The 22,499-nt window shown below is 37.2% G+C and overlaps 1 protein-coding gene across 2 annotated transcripts in view; it reads left to right on the top strand.

The window, feature by feature from the left end:
* Nucleotides 1–22,499, top strand: part of PLCB1 (phospholipase C beta 1) — an 805,117-nt gene that overhangs the window by 617,564 nt on the left and 165,054 nt on the right. For both annotated transcript variants that reach the window (XM_060186536.1, XM_060186537.1), the window contains exons 13-18: nt 460–544; nt 2,590–2,767; nt 12,732–12,799; nt 16,479–16,575; nt 18,712–18,796; nt 20,733–20,857. In XM_060186536.1, coding sequence (XP_060042519.1) covers nt 460–544; nt 2,590–2,767; nt 12,732–12,799; nt 16,479–16,575; nt 18,712–18,796; nt 20,733–20,857 — 638 coding nt within the window. The remainder of the gene's footprint in view (nt 1–459; nt 545–2,589; nt 2,768–12,731; nt 12,800–16,478; nt 16,576–18,711; nt 18,797–20,732; nt 20,858–22,499) is intronic.

Below are 22,499 nucleotides of genomic sequence, written 5' to 3'. Positions count from 1 at the left end.
TCGTCTCACACAGTCCTTTAGAGTTTATTTGACATTATAGTGATGTTAAGTACTTCGCATAAAGGCATTACCAAGTTCCAGCTATGTGTTTTGCAATCAACTTAAAAGCAGGAAATTGAAAAAAAAAAGGGGGGGGGGAACTGAGCTTCTAAAGGTGGGATATTCAAGAATCAAGTGACAGGTAGATAACGTGCTGCCCACTCCTTCCATGCCTGTGCAGACAGGCAGATGTAGGAATCACTGCCACCATCCACCTGCATGCACTATCCAAATTCACAAAAGAACAAGGGATATAAAAAGATACAAAACTAATCCTGAATTGTTGATGGAAGGAATTACCTTTTTCTTAACTAGTAATGCAAAGTGATCATGTCCAGGCTTTTTAAATGCATTTGTTTTGTTTTGTTTTGTTACATTCTTTCTTTGTTTTGTCCTTCATTCTTTCTTTCCCTTTCTTAGCCCAAAGCAGCAGGCCAAGATGGCGGAATACTGCCGGCTGATCTTTGGAGATGCCCTTCTTATGGAACCACTGGAAAAATATCCAGTAAGCAGTTTAACTATTTACTCCTGAAGAATTAAGGCTGATTTACATTTGGGTTTAGGGGCAGACTTCCTTGCATTTTTTTCATGTTTCTATTTCTTGGTAAGGCTAGTGAGACTAAGAACCCTTTGAGCAGGGGGAAGCATGGAAGTGTATTCCCCTGATGGTGGGAGTCATACATCTATTCTCATCCTCTTAGTCTATCCCCCTTTTCTCTGGCAGACATGGCCCAGTCAGGACTGCAACTCCCCACAGTTAGCCCACAGAGATGTCCAAGGGAGCAAGAGTCTTTCACTTTGCAAGAAAACTCATTCATCATACCCCTGTGAGTGAAATGGGTCAGTAAAGTGGGACATTGCAGGTGGCCTAATGACATCCTGCCTGTCCCTGCTAGCCACTGCTTGCTTCTGTGCATGTGCTTTTTGTGTGTAATAGAGGTCGAGTCTCCTATTTACCCGGTGGCATCCCTGTTATGAGAAGAAACACAGCAGAAATTACCTAATGTAGCCTCTTTTCTCTTTGACCCTTTGTCCCAGTCTCCATATATCCTTAGTGCTATTCCGTGTCTATCTCTAGACTTCTTGTAAGCAAAGAATAGAGAAACAACTTTGGGGAGTTCAACAGGCTTTCTAAAGATAGTCCACTTTGGGACTTGTACACATGCTTTTTGATACAATAGCTAATACTTTCTCCTGGGAAATTGATTTTCCCATTAGATTTATAGACTTGAAATATTAGAAATGTCGCTTGCAAAGAAGTGTATGTAGCTTGACTCTGAGGGCTGGCAGGGAACCTAAAGCCAACCTGTCTGTTTTTGCTAATGCCAAGTGTAAAGCAAGATAAACACCTGGTGTCAGAATTGGGGTTTCACTCTTTTAAAGCTACACTTGATACTTTGGGAATTCCTGCTTGTCTTTACCAATTATTCCTGACAGATCTATACTCTAACTTGTTCCTCTCCCTTGAAAAATCAGACCAGGGACTTCTCTGTCAGAAATTAAAATATCTGAGATATCACAGTCCATTAGAAAAGCTTATAAAAAGATCACATTAACATGCCAAATTTACCAGAGCACTTTTTTTTTTTTGGTTTTTTGTATGCCAGTTTCACTGTGGAAGAATAAGAGTAATTAAACTAGATCTGTTATAAGAAAAAATGAGTGAGAGCGTCATAGATAGCTCACCCAGTAGAGCACACATTTTGCCGTGTGTGGAGACCTGGGGTTAAGCCTTTAACACCACATGAGAGCAGCATGCAAAGCATCAGGGGAAACTCCTGGTAGAAAGGTGCTGTAGTTTCTCATTTCCTCTCTGTATATGGTGTGTGTGTGTGTGTGTGTGTGTGTGTGTGTGTGTGTGTGTGTGTGTGTGTGTGTGTGTACTGTGGAGGGAGAGTATGTATCTCCCTCTCTGATTCTGTCTGTCAGCAATTTAAAAGGAAAACAAAATAATTAAGTCTGCCAAGAGCAATAGAATTACACAGGGCCCAGGTGCAAAACTCCAGAGTAGAGGGGAAAACAAAACAGAACAAAACAAAACAAAAACCTATAAGTAAGCCAGCATGCAGGACACACTTAGAACTATTGAATTAGCTTTGATGAAAGTAGGAAAGATTAATTTAGAAGCCCTTGATACACAAAACTGCACTATATCTTTGGGGAAAGGACCTTATAGGAAGGGAGTCTTTTTTCCTTTCTTTTAGAGAGAGAGAGAGGCAAAGAGAGAGAGAGTAGAGGAGATCATAACACTGAAACATCCTTCAATAAGGTGGAGGTGAAGCTTAAACTTGGATGGCACACATAGCAAAACATCATACTATCCAAGTGATCTATTTTGCTGGCCCTAGATGGGAAATCTTATTTGTTTGATTGATTGGTTGGCTCATTGTTTTTCCAGAGCACTGCTCAGCTCTGGTTTTCAGTGTTGCTAGGGATTAAACGTAAACTGGGATTCACACCACAGGCACTAATGTCTTTTTTGCATAACCATAATGTTCTCTCCAGCACTAGGGAGTTCTTTTTTAAAGAGTATGTTTTTCTATCCACTAGCTGGAATCTGGAGTTCCTCTACCAAGCCCTATGGATTTAATGTACAAAATCCTGGTGAAAAATAAGAAGAAATCACACAAGTCGTCAGAAGGAAGTGGCAAGAAGAAGTTGTCAGAACAAGCCTCTAACACATACAGTGACTCCTCCAGTGTGTTTGAGCCCTCATCTCCAGGAGCCGGTGAGGGACTGGTGATTTAAATGTCTTTAAGATGTTGTGCTTAGGAATGTATGTGTGCAGAGATAGAATGGAAATAGCTTATATTTGCAGCAGTTAAAGTGTTAAATATAAGAATTTTTTTTAAAAAAATTGTTATTAATAGTTTGTTACAAAATTATAAGATTACTGTGTGTAATTCCACACCACATCCACCACCAACATTTTGTATCCTCACCCTCCCAGCTCACAAAGGAAACCACAATAGTGTTGTAAATTAACTTAAAACGAGGTATGCAGGTTGGGGCTGCTTGTGGCGCATATAGAAGAATTCACAGAGGGAGCTGGGAACTGGTTTAATCAATACACGGTTTATTAGGGTGAAACAGGTAAAAGGCAAAATAAGCAATTATCATCAAGGGTCAAGCGTACACTAGGTCTATAAAGTCTGAATATGGTTATCAAAGTTTAGTCCCATAAGATAAACAATTATAAGCTCTGGTAAAGGCTGCTCATGGCTGTAGAGGGGTCTAAAAGTTTACCAGCTAGCAGAGTCACACGTGCTCAGTTCCCAGGAGAAGTAGACATGGCGGATGGATGCCTGGGGCACCTCCACTGAGAGGCATCTGACCAGGCGAAGAAGCAGCAGCCAAAGAGCCCCAGAGTTCCCGCTGCTGTCCTTTTAAGTCTATTCAGCCTACCCACAATGCTTTGCACACCAGCAGTCTGGATTCACTTACAGTCCACCATGCACCTGCGTAGATCACTGCACACTCTGTCAGCCTTCTGTCGCCAAAGCTGACGTCACCACTGTGTCAGGGCATATAGCATCACCACACCATAGCTTTCAAAAATGTTACAGTTAGCTTACTTCTGTTTTGTTTGGGTGTGTGTGTGTGTGTGTGTGTGTGTGTGTGTGTGTGTGTGTGTGTGTGTGTGTGTTCATGTAAATCAGATCTTTAGATTCCACATGAGTGAAATCATTCAATAGTTGTCTTTCTTCTCTTCTCTTATTTTGCTAAGCATAATCACCTTCAGTTCCATTCATTCTATCTCAAAGGACATGATATCATCTTTTTTTTTAATTCAGAGCAATATTCCATGGGATAAATATCCCATAATTTCTTTAGTCAGTCATCCATTGATGGGCATTTAGGCTGCTTTTATTCTTTGGCTATTGTGAATAATGCAGCTATGAACACATATGTCCCTTCTAATTAGTGTTTAACTGCTTAGTGGATAAATGCCTAAGAGTGGTATTGCTGGGTGGCAAGGCAATTCCATTTTTACTTGTTTAAAAACTCTCTTTACAGCCTTCCAAAGGGGCTGTACCTGTTTGCATTCCCCCAAACAATGTAGCAGAGTTGCCTTTTCTCTACAACCTCTCCAGCGCCTCTCATTTCCTGGTTTGCTTATGTAAGCCATTCTCTCAGGCATGAGATGGTATCTCAGTGTAGTCTTAATCTGTATTTCTCTAATAAGTGAAGTGGAACATCTCTCCATGTGTCTTTATGCCATGTGTATCTCTTCTTTAGAAAACTGTTTAGTTCTTTGGCCCACATTTTTATTGAGATATTTTTGTTCTTTTGTAGACCTATTTGCAAGAGTCTTTTTCAGGTTGGCCTTGGTTCACCAACATTGGACTGTGTCATTCTATTTTTGCTCACCCTTTTCTCGTGTCTGATTTTCCCTGTTGTTGTTGTGTCCCTGGTTCTATTCTATTCTAATATTTATCATCACATTAAAAGTTGGGATTCCTTTGTCTCTTCATGTTGTACTCCTCTCAGAAATTTTTACAAGGGAGGGTTGGTAGTGACAAATTCCTTCAGTTTCTGAATGTTTGAAAAGATTTTTATTTCTCCCTCATATTTGAAGGATAATTTAGCAAAATACAGAATTTGTGGTTGGCAATTCTTTTTTTTAATATTTATTTTATTTATTTATTCCCTTTTGTTGCCCTTGTTGTTTTATTGTTGTAGTTATTATTGTTGTTGTCGTTGTTGGATAGGACAGAGAGAAATGGAGAGTGGAGGGGAAGACAACGAGGAGGAGAGAAAGATAGACACCTGCAGACCTGCTTCACCGCCTGTGAAGCGACTCCCCTGCAGGTGGGAAGCCGGGGTTCAAACCGGGATCCTTATGCCGGTCCTTGTGCTTTGCACCACCTGCGCTTAACCCACTGCGCTAGAGCCTGACTCCCTCTATTGAAATTTCTTTGAGTATGTTCTCTACTTCTTTGTCTCTCCTCTTTTGGGTATCCCAACAACTCTGATGCTTAGCTTTCTGATGGCATCTGCTGTCTCATTGAGAGGTGCTTCATTTTTCCTACACCTTTCCTCTACAAGAATTTTAAATTCACAGAGTATGGTAGTTGTATCTTCTAATGTTCTCTCCTTCACCTGGTTAAGTCTATTTCCCAGGCCTCTTACCTCAAGCTGAACTGCATTCAAAGTGTCCTTTAGGTTCTGTAGCTCTGTTTGGATTTCTTTTTCTGTTCTTTGTAATTGTTTGGTAAAATGATTGTTTAGTTCTTAAGTCTTAACTTTAGTCTCGAATTGACTTCATAAGGAGTTTTCTGAACTCTGTCCTTTTTCCTAGATCTATTTCTGTCTGGACATTTGGTGTTTCTGTCATTGCTATGTATTTCTCAGTTTCCTCATTTGCGTAGATTTTGTTGTTGTGCCAGCTGGAGGTGTCATGGCTAAAGCATTCTATTTCCTTCTTTATATATCTTGGTGGGGATATGTTTTATCTTGAGTCACCGGGCTGGTTCTGTGACCTTGATATCAATAAAGGGTCTCCCTGGTGCTCCCAGCCTGTGTGGGGGCAACCGCAGTGGAAACTCAAGAAGTCCTAGTTAAAATTGGTAACCTTTTAGGTGGTTTTTATTTTCCTTTTAAGTGTATTTATTACTAAAACTCGGACCCAGGAGTGGTGTATCTCAGCGCCTATCTAATTTGGTGCCTGCTGTCTCAGCACCAGATTTTAGTACTGGGAGTTGCACCCCTCACTCCTTTTCTGCCCATGAGCCACACATGTTTATACTCACTTGTGGCTTGGTGAGTTTTTTGAAGAGATTCTAGTTTTATTTTGTTAAGTTTTCAGGTGACCGCCATTGCTTATGCTAGCTGATTAAGAAAAGTAAACTGTGGCTTCTACTACTCCATAGCCATGCTTCTGGACAATATTAAGAAATATTTAATGACTGACACTCTTCTGTATTCCTTGCCCTCTTCTTATTAAATTCACAATGATCTCATTCCAACAAGTTTATTGTACTCAAAAGAAATGTCACTCTGAAAATTAGTTTATTAGTTTAGAAAGAGATTACAATTTGGGCACAATTTTAAGTCATTTTTCTTTACTTTTTTAATTAGTAATTTAATAATGATTAACACGATTGTAGAGTAAAAGAGGTACAATTTCATATAATTCCCAACACCAGAGTTCCATATCTCATCTCCTTCATTAGAAGGTTCCCTATTCTTTATCCCTCTGGAAGTATGGACCAAAATTCCTTATGGGGTGCAGAAGGTGGAAAGGCTGGCTTCTGTAATTGCTTCTCCATTGAACATGGACACTGGCTGGTCTGTCCATGCCCTCAGCCTGTTTCTGTCTGTCCCTAGTGGAATAGGGCTCTGGGGAGGAAAGCTTCCAGGACACATTGGTGAGGTCATCTGCCCTAGGGAAGTCAGGTTGAAGTCATGGTAGCATCTGCAACTTGGTGGTTGAAAAGCATTAAGATATAAATCAGGACATATTGTTTAATAATCAGGAACCTAAAGGTAAGAATATAACAGATGGAACTAAGGGTCTGCATGTGGGAAGAAGCTAGTAAACTGCTTTAGATAGATTCCAAGGGCTCCATGACTTCAGTAGTTTTTGCCTGAGTCCAGTTGCTAACATGTAGGTGGGCTAAAATTATTGTTTGGGAAGACAATGACAGAGTTGGGAATAGGACTAGAGATCTGGATCAGAGCAGAAAATAGCTCACAAATATGAAGAAAGTATGTAAAACCATTAACTATAAACCCCATCAATATAGATCAGAGCCCAAGGGATAAGGTACATGTCCATAGGTATCCATAAGTTAGGAGAAAATATATTCATTAAAGTGAAAGTGCTCGATTGTCTGTAGTAGTGAACTTAGACTAAGTAAGTGCAACAAGCAAGTGGAAAAACCTAACAAATATAACATAGAGTACTTAATGAAATATTGTGGGGGCTGGCCATTGCAGGTTGAGGAGACAGAGGTCAGAGCAGCCCTCTGGGGATTCTGAGGTAGCTCCGTGTGCAGAAGGCAAAGTGTTCAGAGAGATAAGCAGTCAGCTCTGGGAGGGCCTCAGTGGGGCAACTCGTTTATTGAAAGAAAAGGCAGACAAATATACCTACAACTCGGGGGTCAGCTTGAGGTAACCATTAACCCAAACACAGAGCAATACAATGCATAGTCACATTTTGACCTACAGACTGTTTGATCACAAGTAAAAGATTACCATACAAGGTTTGGTCACAAGCTTAATGATGTACATTTTCCCAGAGGTAGATTGCAGGCACTTTAGGGAAGCAGGGGGTGGGGGAAAGCTGAGCAATCAGGATGTTTGCTGGCAGTTTTTAAGTTACCCACAAACAGTAATCCATGGCTTTTAATTAAAGAAGGAAAGGGGGGGGTGTGGCATGTGAGAGAAGCGCTCTTGTCTGGGGGTCCAGTCATCATAAATTCCAAAGGTCGGGGGGGACCAGCAATATCTCGACCATGCGGGGAGGGGGAGGTTTTGAGGTCAGATCCGCTCAGACCTCATGGAAACTACAGCCTGGACTTTCCTGGGCAATGGGTCCAGCCCCCAACAAAATATTTTCTACTTAGGTATGGATACCCTCCATTCCTACCCCCTATTTCACTTCCCTCAATCACTCTAAATCTCACTTTGTCCAAGGACTATGAAAACTGAATAAGGGAAAGAGACTAGCACACTTTATTGATAGCCCTTTTAGTCACTACCTGGTCACTCTATCATCTGGGACTTTAGTTAGGGGATCTTTGGACTCCCATATAGATATGATGGGCCTAGACCTCTGAAAGACCCCTTTCTCCACCATCACTGGTCTCTTCCATCAGGAACATCATCATAAGCCCTCTTGTGGGCCTCTACAGGATCTTGCCTTCAGTGTAGAACAGCAATGGTAGGGACTGTTACAGTCTCTGAAGGGAGTCTAGGTCAACCTGCTCTGACACTTGAGGAAGACTTGTCCTGAAATGAGTGCAGCCTAGAATGTTTCTAGCTGTGACTATGGACTGCGAGCTCAGATTGACAGGGATGCAAAGGTTACACAGGCTTCTGTGCTAAATATGAATATATATGAATCATATTTCTTTTCTATTGCTGCTACAGATTTGATGGATTAACACTGCACACACGTGCATTCCCCAGTTCTGCAGGTCAAGATGACCTACATAGATCTCATAGCTAAACTCCAGGTGACTGCACAGCTGCCTTCCTTTCTAGAGTTCCAGGGGAAGAATTCATGTCTTTACTTTTTCTGATTTTCGATGCTGTACTTATTTTTTGACTCATGCTCCCCTTCCTTCAGCTTGAAAACTAGCAATATCATATCTCATTGACTCTTCTTCAGTTGTCATGTCTCTCTCTTATGTGACACTACTAGGAAGGTCCTCTGCTTTTAAGAACTCATGTCATTAAAATGGGCAAACCCCTGATAATTCAGAATAATCTCTCCCTAATTATTGTCCTTAAGCTAATCTCATCTGCAGTGTGTCTCCTATCATAAAAGTTATCAAGAGTATTCATAGGATATGGAAATTTGGAAGGAGACTACCATTTAAACCAATTAATCTTTGAGTGATCACATAATTTTGAACTTTTATGGACAGCAATTCCTTGACATTTACTGTAGGACTAAGCATATGATGCTCAGTGACTGTATTCTTACTGATGACATGCTGATGAGATCTGAGCAATTAATTCACCCATATCTTACAGAGCTTTTTTTCAAACATGAAATGGTAAAGTTAGTTGAATTGTCTTTTATAACAATTAGGCAATGCTTTATTTCACTAATTTCCCTTTTAGATGTAGACTGAAATAGAGATCTGTGGTTTCAGAAAAAGGAATTCAAAGTGGTTATCCAGTTCCTTTGAATTAGTTGTTATTTAGTCTAATTTATTTTCCAAGTTGAGTGAAAATCTTGGCAGTCTGAAAAATGCATTATAAAGATCTTCTGATTGAAAGTCAACTAATAAGTGGAATGTTAAGCTTAAATTTAGGAAATTCTTCAGTGAGATTTTTATGTTGGAACAAATACACCGGTAATCTATTTATTTGGTTGTAGCTACAAAAACTGTACATATGCACCCCATAAAACTAGATTCCATTGGTAGGTGTCCAATAGATATCCATCAAAAATTAGTTCAATAATTGCTTAAAGCATTTTTATTCAGAACAGTCAGAAACTGGAAACCAACCAAATACCCACTGGCAGATAAATGGTGGTGTTTTTATACCGTGAAATAATATGCAATAATTATCTACAACCACACACAACAATTTGAATAAATCTCAGAAGCATGATGTTGAGCAAGTGGAATTATTTATTTTTTTTTTAAAAAGCATTAATTCTATGATTCTGTTAAGTATAAAAATGGGCACAACCAAGTCATGCCTTCGGAAGTTAAGATACAGTTACCCTTGTGAAGAAGTGAGAAGGGAACCAACCCCAAGGGGATTTCGGGACACTGATATTTGTTTCTTGACCTAACTACTGATTTCTGAGTTTAGTTGGCAAAATTTATTGCAGTGCACACCTATTATCTATATATGTATACTTACATGCCAATTAATGGATTTTTAAATAGCTAAGATAATTATATAAATTCTATGGCAATAGGGGGGGAAAGGTTAGCCAAGACCTTGAAAAATATTTGCTCTTTTTTCCCCTATTAGCTAATTCCTTTTATTGTTTAACTTAAAGTTCTATCAACAAATATTAAATAATTATTTGAAAGGTTTTCTGTAATTTTCTCCTTGTATATTGCACAATTCTGATTTTTTTTTCTCAGAAATAAATTTCATTCTCAGTAAGAATGTCCTTCTTGATGTTTGAGAACAAAGTATCCCTAATCGCCTGTTTCCTAGCACAATTCAACCCCTTGTATGTGTGTGAGTAAAGTAGGTCTTCCTTGTATGTGGGAACTTGTTGTTTTTACCATCTGTTTTCATCACTACCAGCTTTCTCCCTCTTATTAACTGGGTGGATAACACAAATAACGATTTTAACAGGCAGTGAATATTATTGCTTAATACAGAGAAGAGCAGCAATCTGTTAGTAATTCGGTAGATTTCCTAAGCTGGTCTCAGAGTCTGTTGTGCAATTCTTACTTTTTTCAATGGAAATTTTGGGCATTTGAATATGTAGGAAGGCCCCTGACTAAAGAACACTACTAATTTTCCATTCAGTTTGTAGATCTTGGTATTGGAGATTCAAAAAACTTTTAAAAGCTTGAAATGGTTCTTGTTCCCAAGCTAATTTGATTGATTAGCTTTAGTTTTTTATTATTTTATTTTATTTATAAAAAGGAAACGCTGACAAAACTATAGGACAAGAGGGGTACAACTCTACACAATTCCCACCACCAGAACTCCACAGCTCATCCCCTCCCTTGATAACTTTCCTATTTTTTAACCCTCTGGAAGTATGGACCCAAGGTCATTGTGGGATCCAGAAGGTGAAAAGTCTTGCTTCTGTAATTGCTTCCCCATTGAACATGGGCATTGACAGGTCAATCCATACTCCCAGCCTGTCTCTCTCATTCCCTAGTGGGGTGGGGTTCTGGGGAATCAGAGCTCCAGGACATATTGGTGGGGTTTTCTGTCCAGGGAAGTCTGGTTGGCATCATGCTAGCATCTGGAAGCTGGTGGCTGAAAAGAGAGTTAACATATAAGCTGGACAACATACTCTGTGCTACAACTGAGGAAGATGGGTCCTGATATTGGGGCAGCTTGGAATGATTCACTTTATTAACCAACATGATCTCCACATCATAGCCCCTTTTGGCTAAAGGCCTCTTCTAGAGTCCAACCCTTTGTCAATGCACTAGTAATAAAGAATTGGAGTAAAGTAAGATTTTTAAATAGTTCAACTAGTATTCTTCAAGTTCCCTCAAAAGATTTCTTGATCATACAGGAAAAAAAAAAAAAGATGATATTTTTTTTTTTTGCCAAATAAACTAAATGGTTACCTGAGTATTTTAAATGACCTATGTTGTTGTATGCTATAAAACTTTGTGTAGGTGGTCCGGGAGGTGGCTCAGTGACAGGGCCTTGGATTCGCAAGCATGAAGTCCGGAGTTCGATCCCCGGCATCACATGTGCCAGAGTGATGTCTGGTTCTTTCTCTCTCCTCTTATCTTTCTCATGAATAAATAAAATCTTAAAAAAAAAAACATTGTGTAGAAGGCTCTGCCAAACAACATTTTACTTACTTGGTAATAGTAATCTAATTAAAAAACAAAAACCAGTTATAAGAACTTAGGGCATCACATTTGATTATAAAAAAACCTTTAAGCAAGCCAACCTCATAAAAGATTATCTTTTGCATTGTAAGATATGCTTTGTATAGTCAATATAATTGATTCACTTATTGACTAACATGATCTCCATGTCATAAAGTGACTGTATGTGGCTTTCTTTAATAAACAAGTCATAAATAGTAAGTCGTGTTGATCCCAGAAATCTTTTTTCTCTAAAGATATTTCATGAATACTTTTCTTAGTGCAATCATTCAGTAATTTATTTAATTTCACCAACCAAGTGAAAACATTTATAAGCTTCTTGGATGACAGTTCTGTGTACACTGTGTCATTTACATAGATTGAACAGAGCAGTTAACTTTCAGAAGGCAGTGAGGAAGGTACTTGACTCATTGTTGTACCAATATTGCCATCTACTGGGCTCATAGTGCTACTGTGTGGCATGAATGCTTCAAGTAGTGAAAGTATTTTAAAACTATGCCTTCTTTTCTTTTCACTTGAACATTTTTGTATAACTGACCAGACTAAAACTGACTGGAGCCTAGAACTATGAAACAAGTGTAATGCTTTATATTGCCAGTATAGCTTAAGGGCTAAACCTAATAAAATCTGCCATAAGATCTTTAAAGTAAAATATCTTTTGAAGCAGCTATATATTGGCTAAATGTTGGCTTAAGATGAATTGTGTCTGATTGAGCTATAGTTCCAGATGTGACTATTCTCAAGACTCACTTTTATTCTGAAATTTTAAATAGAATTTCACCATTTCAAAAATTATGTGCTTTATTTAGATAATGACAGTGTGTCCATCCAATAAGCCCGTAGGGAAGTCTTAGGATGTTGCTGATATCCTTAAAGCTTTTGTATAGTGAGAGGTGCTACAATAGCCCCACCACTCCTACCCAGGTTCATGTCCTCTTCCTCAACTTCTGTGAGACCTTCTGTGTCCTTGAAGAAGTAGTTTCAAAGTCACTATGTACAGTTAAGCATATATGGAAGAGTCAGGAAAGGAACCAGTTCAGTTTTAGGGTTCATGGAGATGTTGTAAAAGAATGTAGAATTGATGGACTATGGAAAGCTAATGGTATGTGCCATATATATACACTTTTTGTAGAATTCAGGAATTTTAAATGGTATTCACAAATTTTAGATGAGAGCGGGCGTGTTTAGGGTGGTATAGCTGTAGACACAAATTTTAGGGAAAAAACTATATTCATAATGGCAGTACATTGATACATGGTATACAGTGGTGTGCATAGCTACCTTCAGACAGGTCAGTATAATTTCTATAATTAATAATCATTTTAAACATCTTGAGGAATAATTTTAAAACAAACCATGAGAGGTTAATTTCCAAGGAAGTGATTGGTTATAGACATGTTAAATATGCTTCACCTATTAAATATGTCTACTTCATGATCTGCTATTTAATTCTGACAGGAGAAGCTGATACAGAGAGTGATGATGATGATGATGATGATGACTGTAAAAAATCTTCAATGGATGAGGTAGGTCTCCAGGGTTTGACTTCTGATCTCAGAGACTGTGTAGTCTGGATCTAACTGATGGTCATCTTCTGCCATCTAGTGGTGTAAGTGTCACAGTTCCCTTTAAAATCTTTTCAATACCTTTTAAAAAGGGAAAGAACATGGATCTGGAAAGGAATAAGACATTGATCCAAATGCAGTCTACAGCTTCAGTGTAATCCCTATAAAATCTGGATGACATTGTTCAAGGAGATTTAACAACTTGTCCAAAATTTGTGAGGAATCACAAAAACCAGCGAATAGCAAACCACTTGTGAGAAAAAGGGGGAAAATATAGATGTATCATGCTCTCCAATTAAAACAGCGTGGTATTGGAATAAAAGTAGACATAGGGGGGCAGGGGTAGATAGCATAATGGTTATGCAAAGAGACTCATGCCTGAGGCTCCAAAGTCCCAGGTTCAATCCCCTGCACCACCATAAGCCAGAGCTGAGCAGTGCTCTGGTAAAAAAAAAAAAAAAAAAAAAAAAAAAAAAAGTAGACATAAGGGAGTCAGGCGGTAGCACAGCAGGTTAAGCATAGGTGGCTCAAAGTGCAAGAATTGGCGTATGAATCCCGGTTCAAGCCCCCGGCCCCCCACCTACAGGGGAGTCGCTTCACAGGCGATGAAGCAGGTCTGTAGGTGTCTGTCTTTCTCTCTCCCTCTCTGTCTTCCCCTCCTCTCTCCATTTCTCTCTGTCCTATCCAAGAGCAATGACATCAGTAACAATAGCAATAATAACTACAACAATAAACAAGGGAAATAAAAGGGAATACATAGACATATGATCAATAAAATATTATCTGAAATATTACCTGAAATGAGCTCACACATATACAGCCACCTAATATATGACAAATCAACCAAAATGACTCAGTGGAGTAAGGAAGACCTCTTGAACAAATGGTGCTGGGAAAATCGGACAGCTAAATGTAGAAAAGTGAAACTAGACCACTACTTAACACCATACACCAAAATCAAATCAAAATGATGGAAGACCGAGATATTATGCCAGAAACTCTAAAATTTAATTTTAAAATTATCTTTATTTATTTACTGGATAGAGACAGACAGAAATCAAGAGGAAAGGGGGAGATAGAGAAGGAGAGAGAAAGAAAGATTCCTGCAGCACTGCTTCAACACCGGCAAAGCTTTTCCCCTGTAGGTTGGGGCCAGGGGCAAGAACCCAGGTCCTTGCATATTGTAACATGTTCACTCAACCAGGTACACTACCACCCAGCACCCAAAACTTAAATTTACAGAAGGAAATATTGGTAAAACTGCAGAATCTTCACATCATAGATGCATTTGGAGACTCAACCTCATTGACATGGGAAATGAAAACAAGAGTAAATAAATGGATTACATGAAAGTAAAAAAGCTTCTTCATGGTGAAAGCAAACTATAGAAAGATAAGCAGGTAACTCAGTAAATAGGAGAAGACATTGTTTATCACACATCTGACAAGTGACTGATATAAAGCTTATATATAGCTCTACAAAAGAAAAAAAATAACCCAATAAAATTGGATTAAAAAACTAGACAGTTTTCTAAATAAGAGATACACATGGTATACAGACACATGAAGAAATGCTCCACTTCACTTATCATTAGAGAAATGCAAATTAAAACTGTGCTAAGATACCATCTCACACCTGAGAGAATGGCTTACATAAGCAAACCCAGAAATGACAGGCGCTGGAGAGGTTGTGGAGAAAAGGCAACTCTGCTACATTTGTGGGGAGAATGCAAACTGCCCCTTTTGAAGGCTGTGTAGAGAGTGTTTAGACAAGTGAAAATGGAATTTCCTACCTCCAAGCAATACCACTCTTAGGCATTGATCCACTAAGCACTCAAACACTAATTAGAAGGGGCATATGCACCCTCTTTGTTCACAGCTGTATTATTCACATCAGCCAAAGAGTAGAAGCAACCTAAATGCCCATCATCAAATGACTGGCTAAAGATATTAAGGGATATATATTCAATAGAATACTATTGAATATATATCCCTTAATAAACTGCCATAAAAAAAAAAAGATGATCTTGTGTCCTTTGGAACATAATAGAATGGATGGGACTGAAGGTGATTATGCTGAACAAAATAAGTAAAGAGATGAAAGACAACTACTGAATGGTTTCATTCATATGTGGGTTCTAGAGAACTGACACACATGATTTTTTTGGGGGAAAAGGTTTCTAAAACTGTATAAGTTATTATTATCATTGGGAGGTGACAGGGGGAGTACACAGAACTTTGGTGGTGGGTAGTTCCATAATCTTACAATATTGCTAACCACTTTCAATCATAAATTAAAAAATATTTAAAAAATAAGACATTGATCAAAATTTATAATGAACAATGTTGTTGGACTTGTATCCATTAAATGAGGTGTCTTGACAGTGAATTCAAATGTTTCACATACACCTGTATATTTCAATTATTGAGATGATTAAAGGATTGTCAAATAATCCAAAGACTAGAATAGACATGAAGTTTGGGGAAATGCTCAGAAATATGACATTAATTGTATCAGTTATAGATTTGTCACCACCAAAGGTGTTTAATGATACAAATTCAAATATTCAAAGCACTGAGTAACTTTCCCATGGTTTGACAGCCCTAAGTAGACTTGAGATTTAACCCAGGTTTCAGCTCCTGGTCCCTACCTGCAGGGAAAAAGCTTCACAAGTGGTGAAGCAGGGCTGCAGGCGTCTTTCTGTCTCTTTCCGTCTCTACCTCCCCTCCCTCTCCTTTTTTTTATATTTTTTTATTACTTTTATTTGTTTACTGGATAGAGACAGCCAGAAATTGAGAGGGAAAGGGAGATAGAGAGGGAGAGAGACAGAGAGAGACCTGCAGTCCTACTTCACCATTGCAGAAGCTTTCCCCCTGGGGCTTGAGCCCAGGTCCTTGCACATTGTAACATGTATGCTCAACCAGGCGCACCACCACCAGGCCCCCCTCCTCCTCTCTCTCAGTTTCTCTCTGTTCTATTAAATAAAGTAAATAAAGTTCTTCTAATGTAAAATAGAAAATCTACTGATGTTTAAAACTAGGAAATCTGTTTCTAGAACCTGAGCTATAGGCCTCTGCAATATACAGTACAGCTTGGTTAACAGGCACATAGAGACCAAGAATAAAAGAATAATCATAAAAAAGGAAGCAGCTTTTTGTCCACACAATCCACTTCCACAAGTGAGTTTTTTAAAAGAGTTTTTAATACATTCACAGATCATCTACATAATCCAATTGTATAATGAAATGAGTTCTTAGTTTATTAATGTTGGATGTCATCTATGAACTCCCTCAGATGGCAAATGAGGTGTAGCTCCATGCTTCTCAAATTTCCTTATTAAAATGAAGGGGAATGTGAATCAGGAGATGAGAGAAGGAAGGCAGATGAAGTGCTGCTTCTCTAAAGGGCTGCTGGGATGTTGCTGCTGTCCGGTGAACAGAATGGGAGTGTCCCGTCTCCGCTCCCCACTTCTTTAAGGAGAGACATTACTTCTTCCACTGCTACAAGGGAATGTCTATAGCTAATACATTTCAGAAGGGGAGTGTTTTCTGCTTTCATGAATAATTGGGATAATTGCCCTAGGAAAATCACCTTGACTACTAAATTGATGATTCTAGTTCTTTTTAATTCCTGTTTCCAGGGCACTGCTGGAAGTGAGGCAATGGCCACAGAAGAGATGTCCAATCTAGTGAACTATATTCAGCCAGTCAAGTTTGAATCATTTGAAATTTCAAAAAGTAAGTTTTCCCTAAAGAGTATAGCATGGGTATATTTTAAATACAGAGCACTTACACCCAAGACAGGCACCCATAATAGAACTGTTTTGTGTTATGAAAGCTTCAACAAACATACAGGTTGACTATCTGGTTTGTTTAGTTACACTGCATATATATTATAGTATGCATATATATTATACCTTATATATCATGGTAACCACATAAGAAAGTATTTTCCAAAATTCTTGACCGAGCTGCCAACTGTATATGGTTGTCTGAAAGATACTGGATCAGCAAACAGCTAATGGAGAGTTTTAAATTTGTTTTTCATTTGTAACAGTACAGTGGGCCCCATTAATTATATAACTGATAGTGTTGAAATAAATCATCTAACCACCCGAGAAGGGAAACAGCCAGAGACATGCCCAGCTCTGATCGTTAAAAATAGAACCAGATCAACCAATTCACACATGTTCCATTTGCCCAGACTGCATTTCATATACTAGGAGAACATGCAATTGGCTTCACAACACTTTGTGTCTTCCTTTATTCAACTAAAATTAAATTCTGGATGCAAAGTTATACACCTTCTTTCCTCTACCTTGAGAAAGGAGTCCATTTATTAAATACTCTTTTATTTTGCTTGAAACCAAAGAGGCTCTCAGGTTAAGAAAATTCTGGGGACTTTTAATTGCCTATAAGCACATATTGTTAAAATTTGGATTTTTTAAATTAAACACTGCATACTCTTTTACATAACACATTTTTGTATAATTTTGCCCAAAGAATCTCGAACTTACTAACATGTAGTATCTATATCACTACAACAAAAATTTAAACCTTTAAAACTATTTATACAGGCATTCTAGCATTTCCTCTGTGTTATCGATTATTAATATATATTACCATAAGTAATTTTTCTGTTACTTTAACTTCCTATGGCTATAAGATGAGTTTTCTGAATTCATGAGAAAAATTCTTGACGTGGAACCAAATTGAGAGGGAACTGAAACATTTAAGACCTGTAGAATCTTCATCAATCAAAGATTTAATAAAGCACTTTCATCCTTGGTTTTTACACTTTCAATCTTGTTTTCTACATCATTTTATCATGTTTAAAATGAACACTACACATATTTTACACAGCACATACTAAAGTGAGTTATTTTTAATAGGTAGTCATGATTAAAATAATTAATCTTATAAAAGTAAATCTCTGATGAACCCAAATAAGAGAAGGGCTTAGCTCCAAGGTAATTGAATTGGGGAAAGTGGGAAAATGGATAAAGTAGTGTGTAGTTGATCAGAAAAGAGAATGAGACTTAGGATTTAAGAAAGCATCAAAGAGAAATTCATTAGGAAAAAAAACTGAGTTATCAAACCACTTGTCAGACATCTCTCATAATGTATATAGCAGTTTGATTTTTTTAATTAAGAAAAAAGATGGACTCTTAAGTCTCTGTAAAATGTAACTTTTTGTTGTTGTTGTTTCTCTTACTCTAAATAATCAGAAGGTTGGATTTCACCTTCAAAATGTTGCTTTTTTGTCCAATAATATTCACCTCCCTGGTTTCTTTTGTCAAATCTGAAAATGATATTATTAGGCTGAAAAATTTCTAAGAATCCTTCTGCTTTAAAATACCATAATGGTAATGTCACAATGGTTATTTGAACCACCAGAGTATATACAAACTGACATAGTGACAATTGGGGAGTAAAAGATATGGACAGCACCTGGCATGGACATGTCCATTGTTTCTTTCGTTAATCCACATCAGTGATCACAAGAAGCTAAACCAAATGGATTCATAGCAAAACATTCCTGCATAATCCCTGCTCTTTTTGGCAGAACAACTTTCATTGTCACAAAATTAAAGACGGATACTAATTTCCCTATTCAGAAGTAACTATGCCCTCTCTCCACTTGTGTAATCATAAGCCAGCCCCCACCCCCCACACACTAATTAGTAAATATTAGAAGAGATCACTAACAGACAACTTGTTGCAGGTAAATAGTTCATTGAAAAGAAGAATGAGGTATGGGAGTTAAGCTGCGGATTAGATGACCTTCAGCCTTACTGAACATTTGCCTATTTCATATTTGTTATAAGTTTTAACATTGAATTTTACTTCTAACCTTTTTTCTGTTGCCGTTAGAAAGAAACAGAAGTTTTGAAATGTCTTCCTTCGTGGAAACCAAAGGACTTGAGCAACTAACAAAGTCTCCAGTGGAATTTGTAGAGTATCCTTGATTTGATGAATAATGACTGAATAGTATAACTGGAAGCATGTGCTCTTGACTTTAATTTTGTTCTTAGTAAGTAGTAAGATTCATGAAATGGCCTAAGTCTGTCACTTGGGCATAATAGTTTCAGGTTACATAGGCAATGTTGAGTTGGGTAATAGCATTTAGAAAAGAGAACTGATCTTTTCAAGGTTATTTTTACATCATCAGGCAATTTGTCATTTGGCAGTTTGCTTAATCCTTTGAATTTCCTCTATAAAAGTGAAACCATGACTCCAGCTTTCTTCCTGCTATTTAATTTAGGAAAAAGATGTATGAATGTATATGTATGAGGGCAGAAAAAAGTCATTCCATGTCCCACTGTGTTCTTCAAAGGCTGGACAAAGTAAGCAAGCACAAGGCAGACAGATAAGAGAAAAAGCAAAAGGAAATTTATTAGTAACATGAATACCTTAAATACTAATGTAAAGGACTTTGAGAAAAGAAAAAAGGGAGTGTCATGTTATTTACAAAAATCCCATGTAGACTTAAGTTTTTCCCATTCCACCAACTAGCTCCTTCCTAAGAGAAGCCTTTTTCTCAGACTTAGTTCTCATTCTACCTCCCAGACTTCTCACCCCTTGAAATCCATCTTCTACTAAAGAAATTCATTTGTTTACTCTCCTACAATATGTATGTAAGATATAATATATTCAAAGTGCACATGTATACATATCTATAAACTTTGCTGGTAACCCACGTCTTTGTTTGGATATCCAGTCAAAAAAACAAACAGAAGGTTGAGGATGACGATTATATAAATATTTAGTATTAATAATGACTTTGTTGACAACCCTAACACAAAAAACAATATTTATTACTAGCTATAGCTATATAATTCATGAATTATATGTATGAACTTATAAAATGAAATGTGTTCAGAAATATTTTGTGAAATTAATCTTAAAAGAATTAGTTCAAAAAAGATTTTTTTCATGAAACAAGTGCTAGAATTAAAAAGACACCTTTAAACTCAGCAATGATAAACAAGGAAATAAATGTTAACTCCATAAACAAAGTTATACTGTAATAGTCATGATTACTAATATTCATTAAGTGCTGACTATATACCTCTTGTCATGTTTTATCTCTCTCTCTCTCTCTCTCTCTCTTTTTTGTCTTATCTCATTTAGCCTAACCCCATGGTTTAGGACTTGTCAAATTTATTTTATAGATAAAGAAATCAAGGCACTGAAAAAATGAAATAACCTGCCCTAGATTTTAAAGCTAACATCCAGAATTAAAGTTAAAATCTATTTAATCCAACAACCCATACAAAACTCAGACTTTTAGCTATCCTCTACTTAACAATAGGAATAATCAGTCATTTTTCAAAGACATGGTGTTGTTCAGTAACTAGAAAGTTCTCAGGGTGGAAGACTGATGATGCTAAGAACCAAAATATGAAACAAACCTTCTGTGCTATATTTTGCCTTGCTATAAATCATAAAGAGCACTACTCACTTGGCAAATCGTATTCCTAGAGGTTAAGAAAATGAGCAGTGTGCTTTTCAAAATTAGCTTTAGAGTTTATATTGTTAGCTTCTGCCAAAGACAGTATCATCTTCTCACATGATTTGACACACTTGAGCTTACATTAAGCCTGTTCTTAATGATCTCCTCAAAACCACATTGAATTTGATTCAACCATTCCTGCTACCACATTAAGTTTTTGCCCACAAGCCTCTGCCAAATTGACACTTCATTTATATTATAAAAGTACATGTATTCTTTTCTTCAGAAAACCTTTGTATGTGTGTGCCTATTTCATCCACTCTCCCAATGAGATAGATGGCCAATACTTTATTTCTCCAGTGGAGAAAGGTAAATATGGTCTCTCAGTTTTGACCAATTATTTTTATAACTGTATTCACTACTTAACATGATGGTCCAGATATAATAAAATGCAGCTTAGCAGGATATATCCAAAAGGAACACGTGTGGATTCATCCAACTATATGCCTCAGCTCTTCTGGAATGCAGGATGCCAAATGGTTGCCCTTAACTTTCAAACAGTAGGTATGTATCACATTCAATATTTGTTTTCATCCCATCACTAACTCATATTTCCAAGTATCCCAAAATCATTCCCATGTAATCCGGGTAGAACAGTGCAGCAGACTTAAGTGAGAAAACTTTTTTTTCAATTGAAGAAAGTTCCAAGAATATGAAAACTGAAAAAGTGCTATCAGTGATTTTATTAAAAGTGCTCTAAGTGATTTTATGAAGATTTTTTAAAACTTTTTTTTAGAATAATATGCATCTGCTGTGGAAATTTCTCAAAATGAAAAAAAAAAAGAAAGAAAACTGCCAGCAATATTACTACTTTGAGATTTAGTACTGTTAATTTTTGACTTTGTAACTTCTTAGTTTGACTTTTGGAAAGGATCCTAAAACAGAATTACTTTGTTAAATGATGTGAAGGTTTTTAAGAACCTTTTGGCATAATGCCCAGTTGTGTATCAAAAATGTTACACTAAATTTCTCCTTCATTAGCAATGCATGATATTCGGTGACCTTTTATAAATTTTCATTCGTGGTTTGATAATGGTTTACAGAATCATAAAATTTAATTCCACACCACACCCACCACAAAAATTCTGTGGCCATCCCCCCTCGCAATAACAAGCACAGGCCATACCTGTCCCAAAGTCTTAGACACAGTATGGCTGCTTTTTATTTCAAGTTAATGTGTTTCAGTTCTAGTCTACACATGAGCAAAGTCATTTGGTAGTTGGAGGTGACTTCTTTTATTTGAGATCTTGGTTAATGTTATCACTTAATAATACTAGTCAAATTCCAGACAAAATGTCATCCCAGTGCACCTTTATTCTCATTTCTGTTATTATTTCTGAGATTAAATATATGTTTGGTTTCTGCTTTTTATGAATTGCCTATTTGTGACTATTTTAAATTTCCTTATGCATCTGTAACAACACTTTTTATATAATATATGTTGTCATATGTTGTAAAATGGAGAAAAAATTGTATAAAGTCAGGTTGAAAAATGAATAATTTATGGTCTCTTAGTTTATTTTTGTGATTGTAGAATCAGATTAATATTAATTCATGGTGTATTTTTTATTTGTATTTTACCCCTTCAGTTCATCTAAATTCAAATTTGATATAATCTCACTGAAGCATCAGTCCTTTTTACAGTAAATTGGAATTATGACTAAATTAATACAGTTCTCTCATTATTTACAATGTATGCTTGTACCACTGATAAATTTTTCTGCCTTCCTGTAGACAGTAACTTACTGTTTTTATTATAATACCTAATAATATGAATCATATCCAGGACCTATGGTATATATTCTACCAGAACATGACCAGAACTTTAGTTTCACACTGTTACTTCTTTCTTTTTTTTTTTTGTAGGTGTCTATCTTTCTTTTTTTATTTTTTAAAAATTTTTATTTATAAAAAGGAAATATTGACTACCCATAGATGAGAGCACAACTCCACACAATTCTTACCACCGGAACTCTGTAACCCATCCCCTCCCGATAGCTTTCCTATTCTTTATCCCTCAGGGAATATAGACCCAAGGTCATTGTGGGATGCAGAAGGTGGAAGGTCTGGCTTCTGTAATTGCTTCCTCACTGAACATGGGCATTGACAGGTCGATCCATACTCCCAGCCTGTCTCTCTCTTTCCC

This window comes from Erinaceus europaeus, chromosome 1 (genome assembly GCF_950295315.1).
Source record: "Erinaceus europaeus chromosome 1, mEriEur2.1, whole genome shotgun sequence".
NCBI classification, from domain to species: domain Eukaryota; kingdom Metazoa; phylum Chordata; class Mammalia; order Eulipotyphla; family Erinaceidae; genus Erinaceus; species Erinaceus europaeus.
This window is presented reverse-complemented; position numbering and strand designations above follow the sequence as displayed.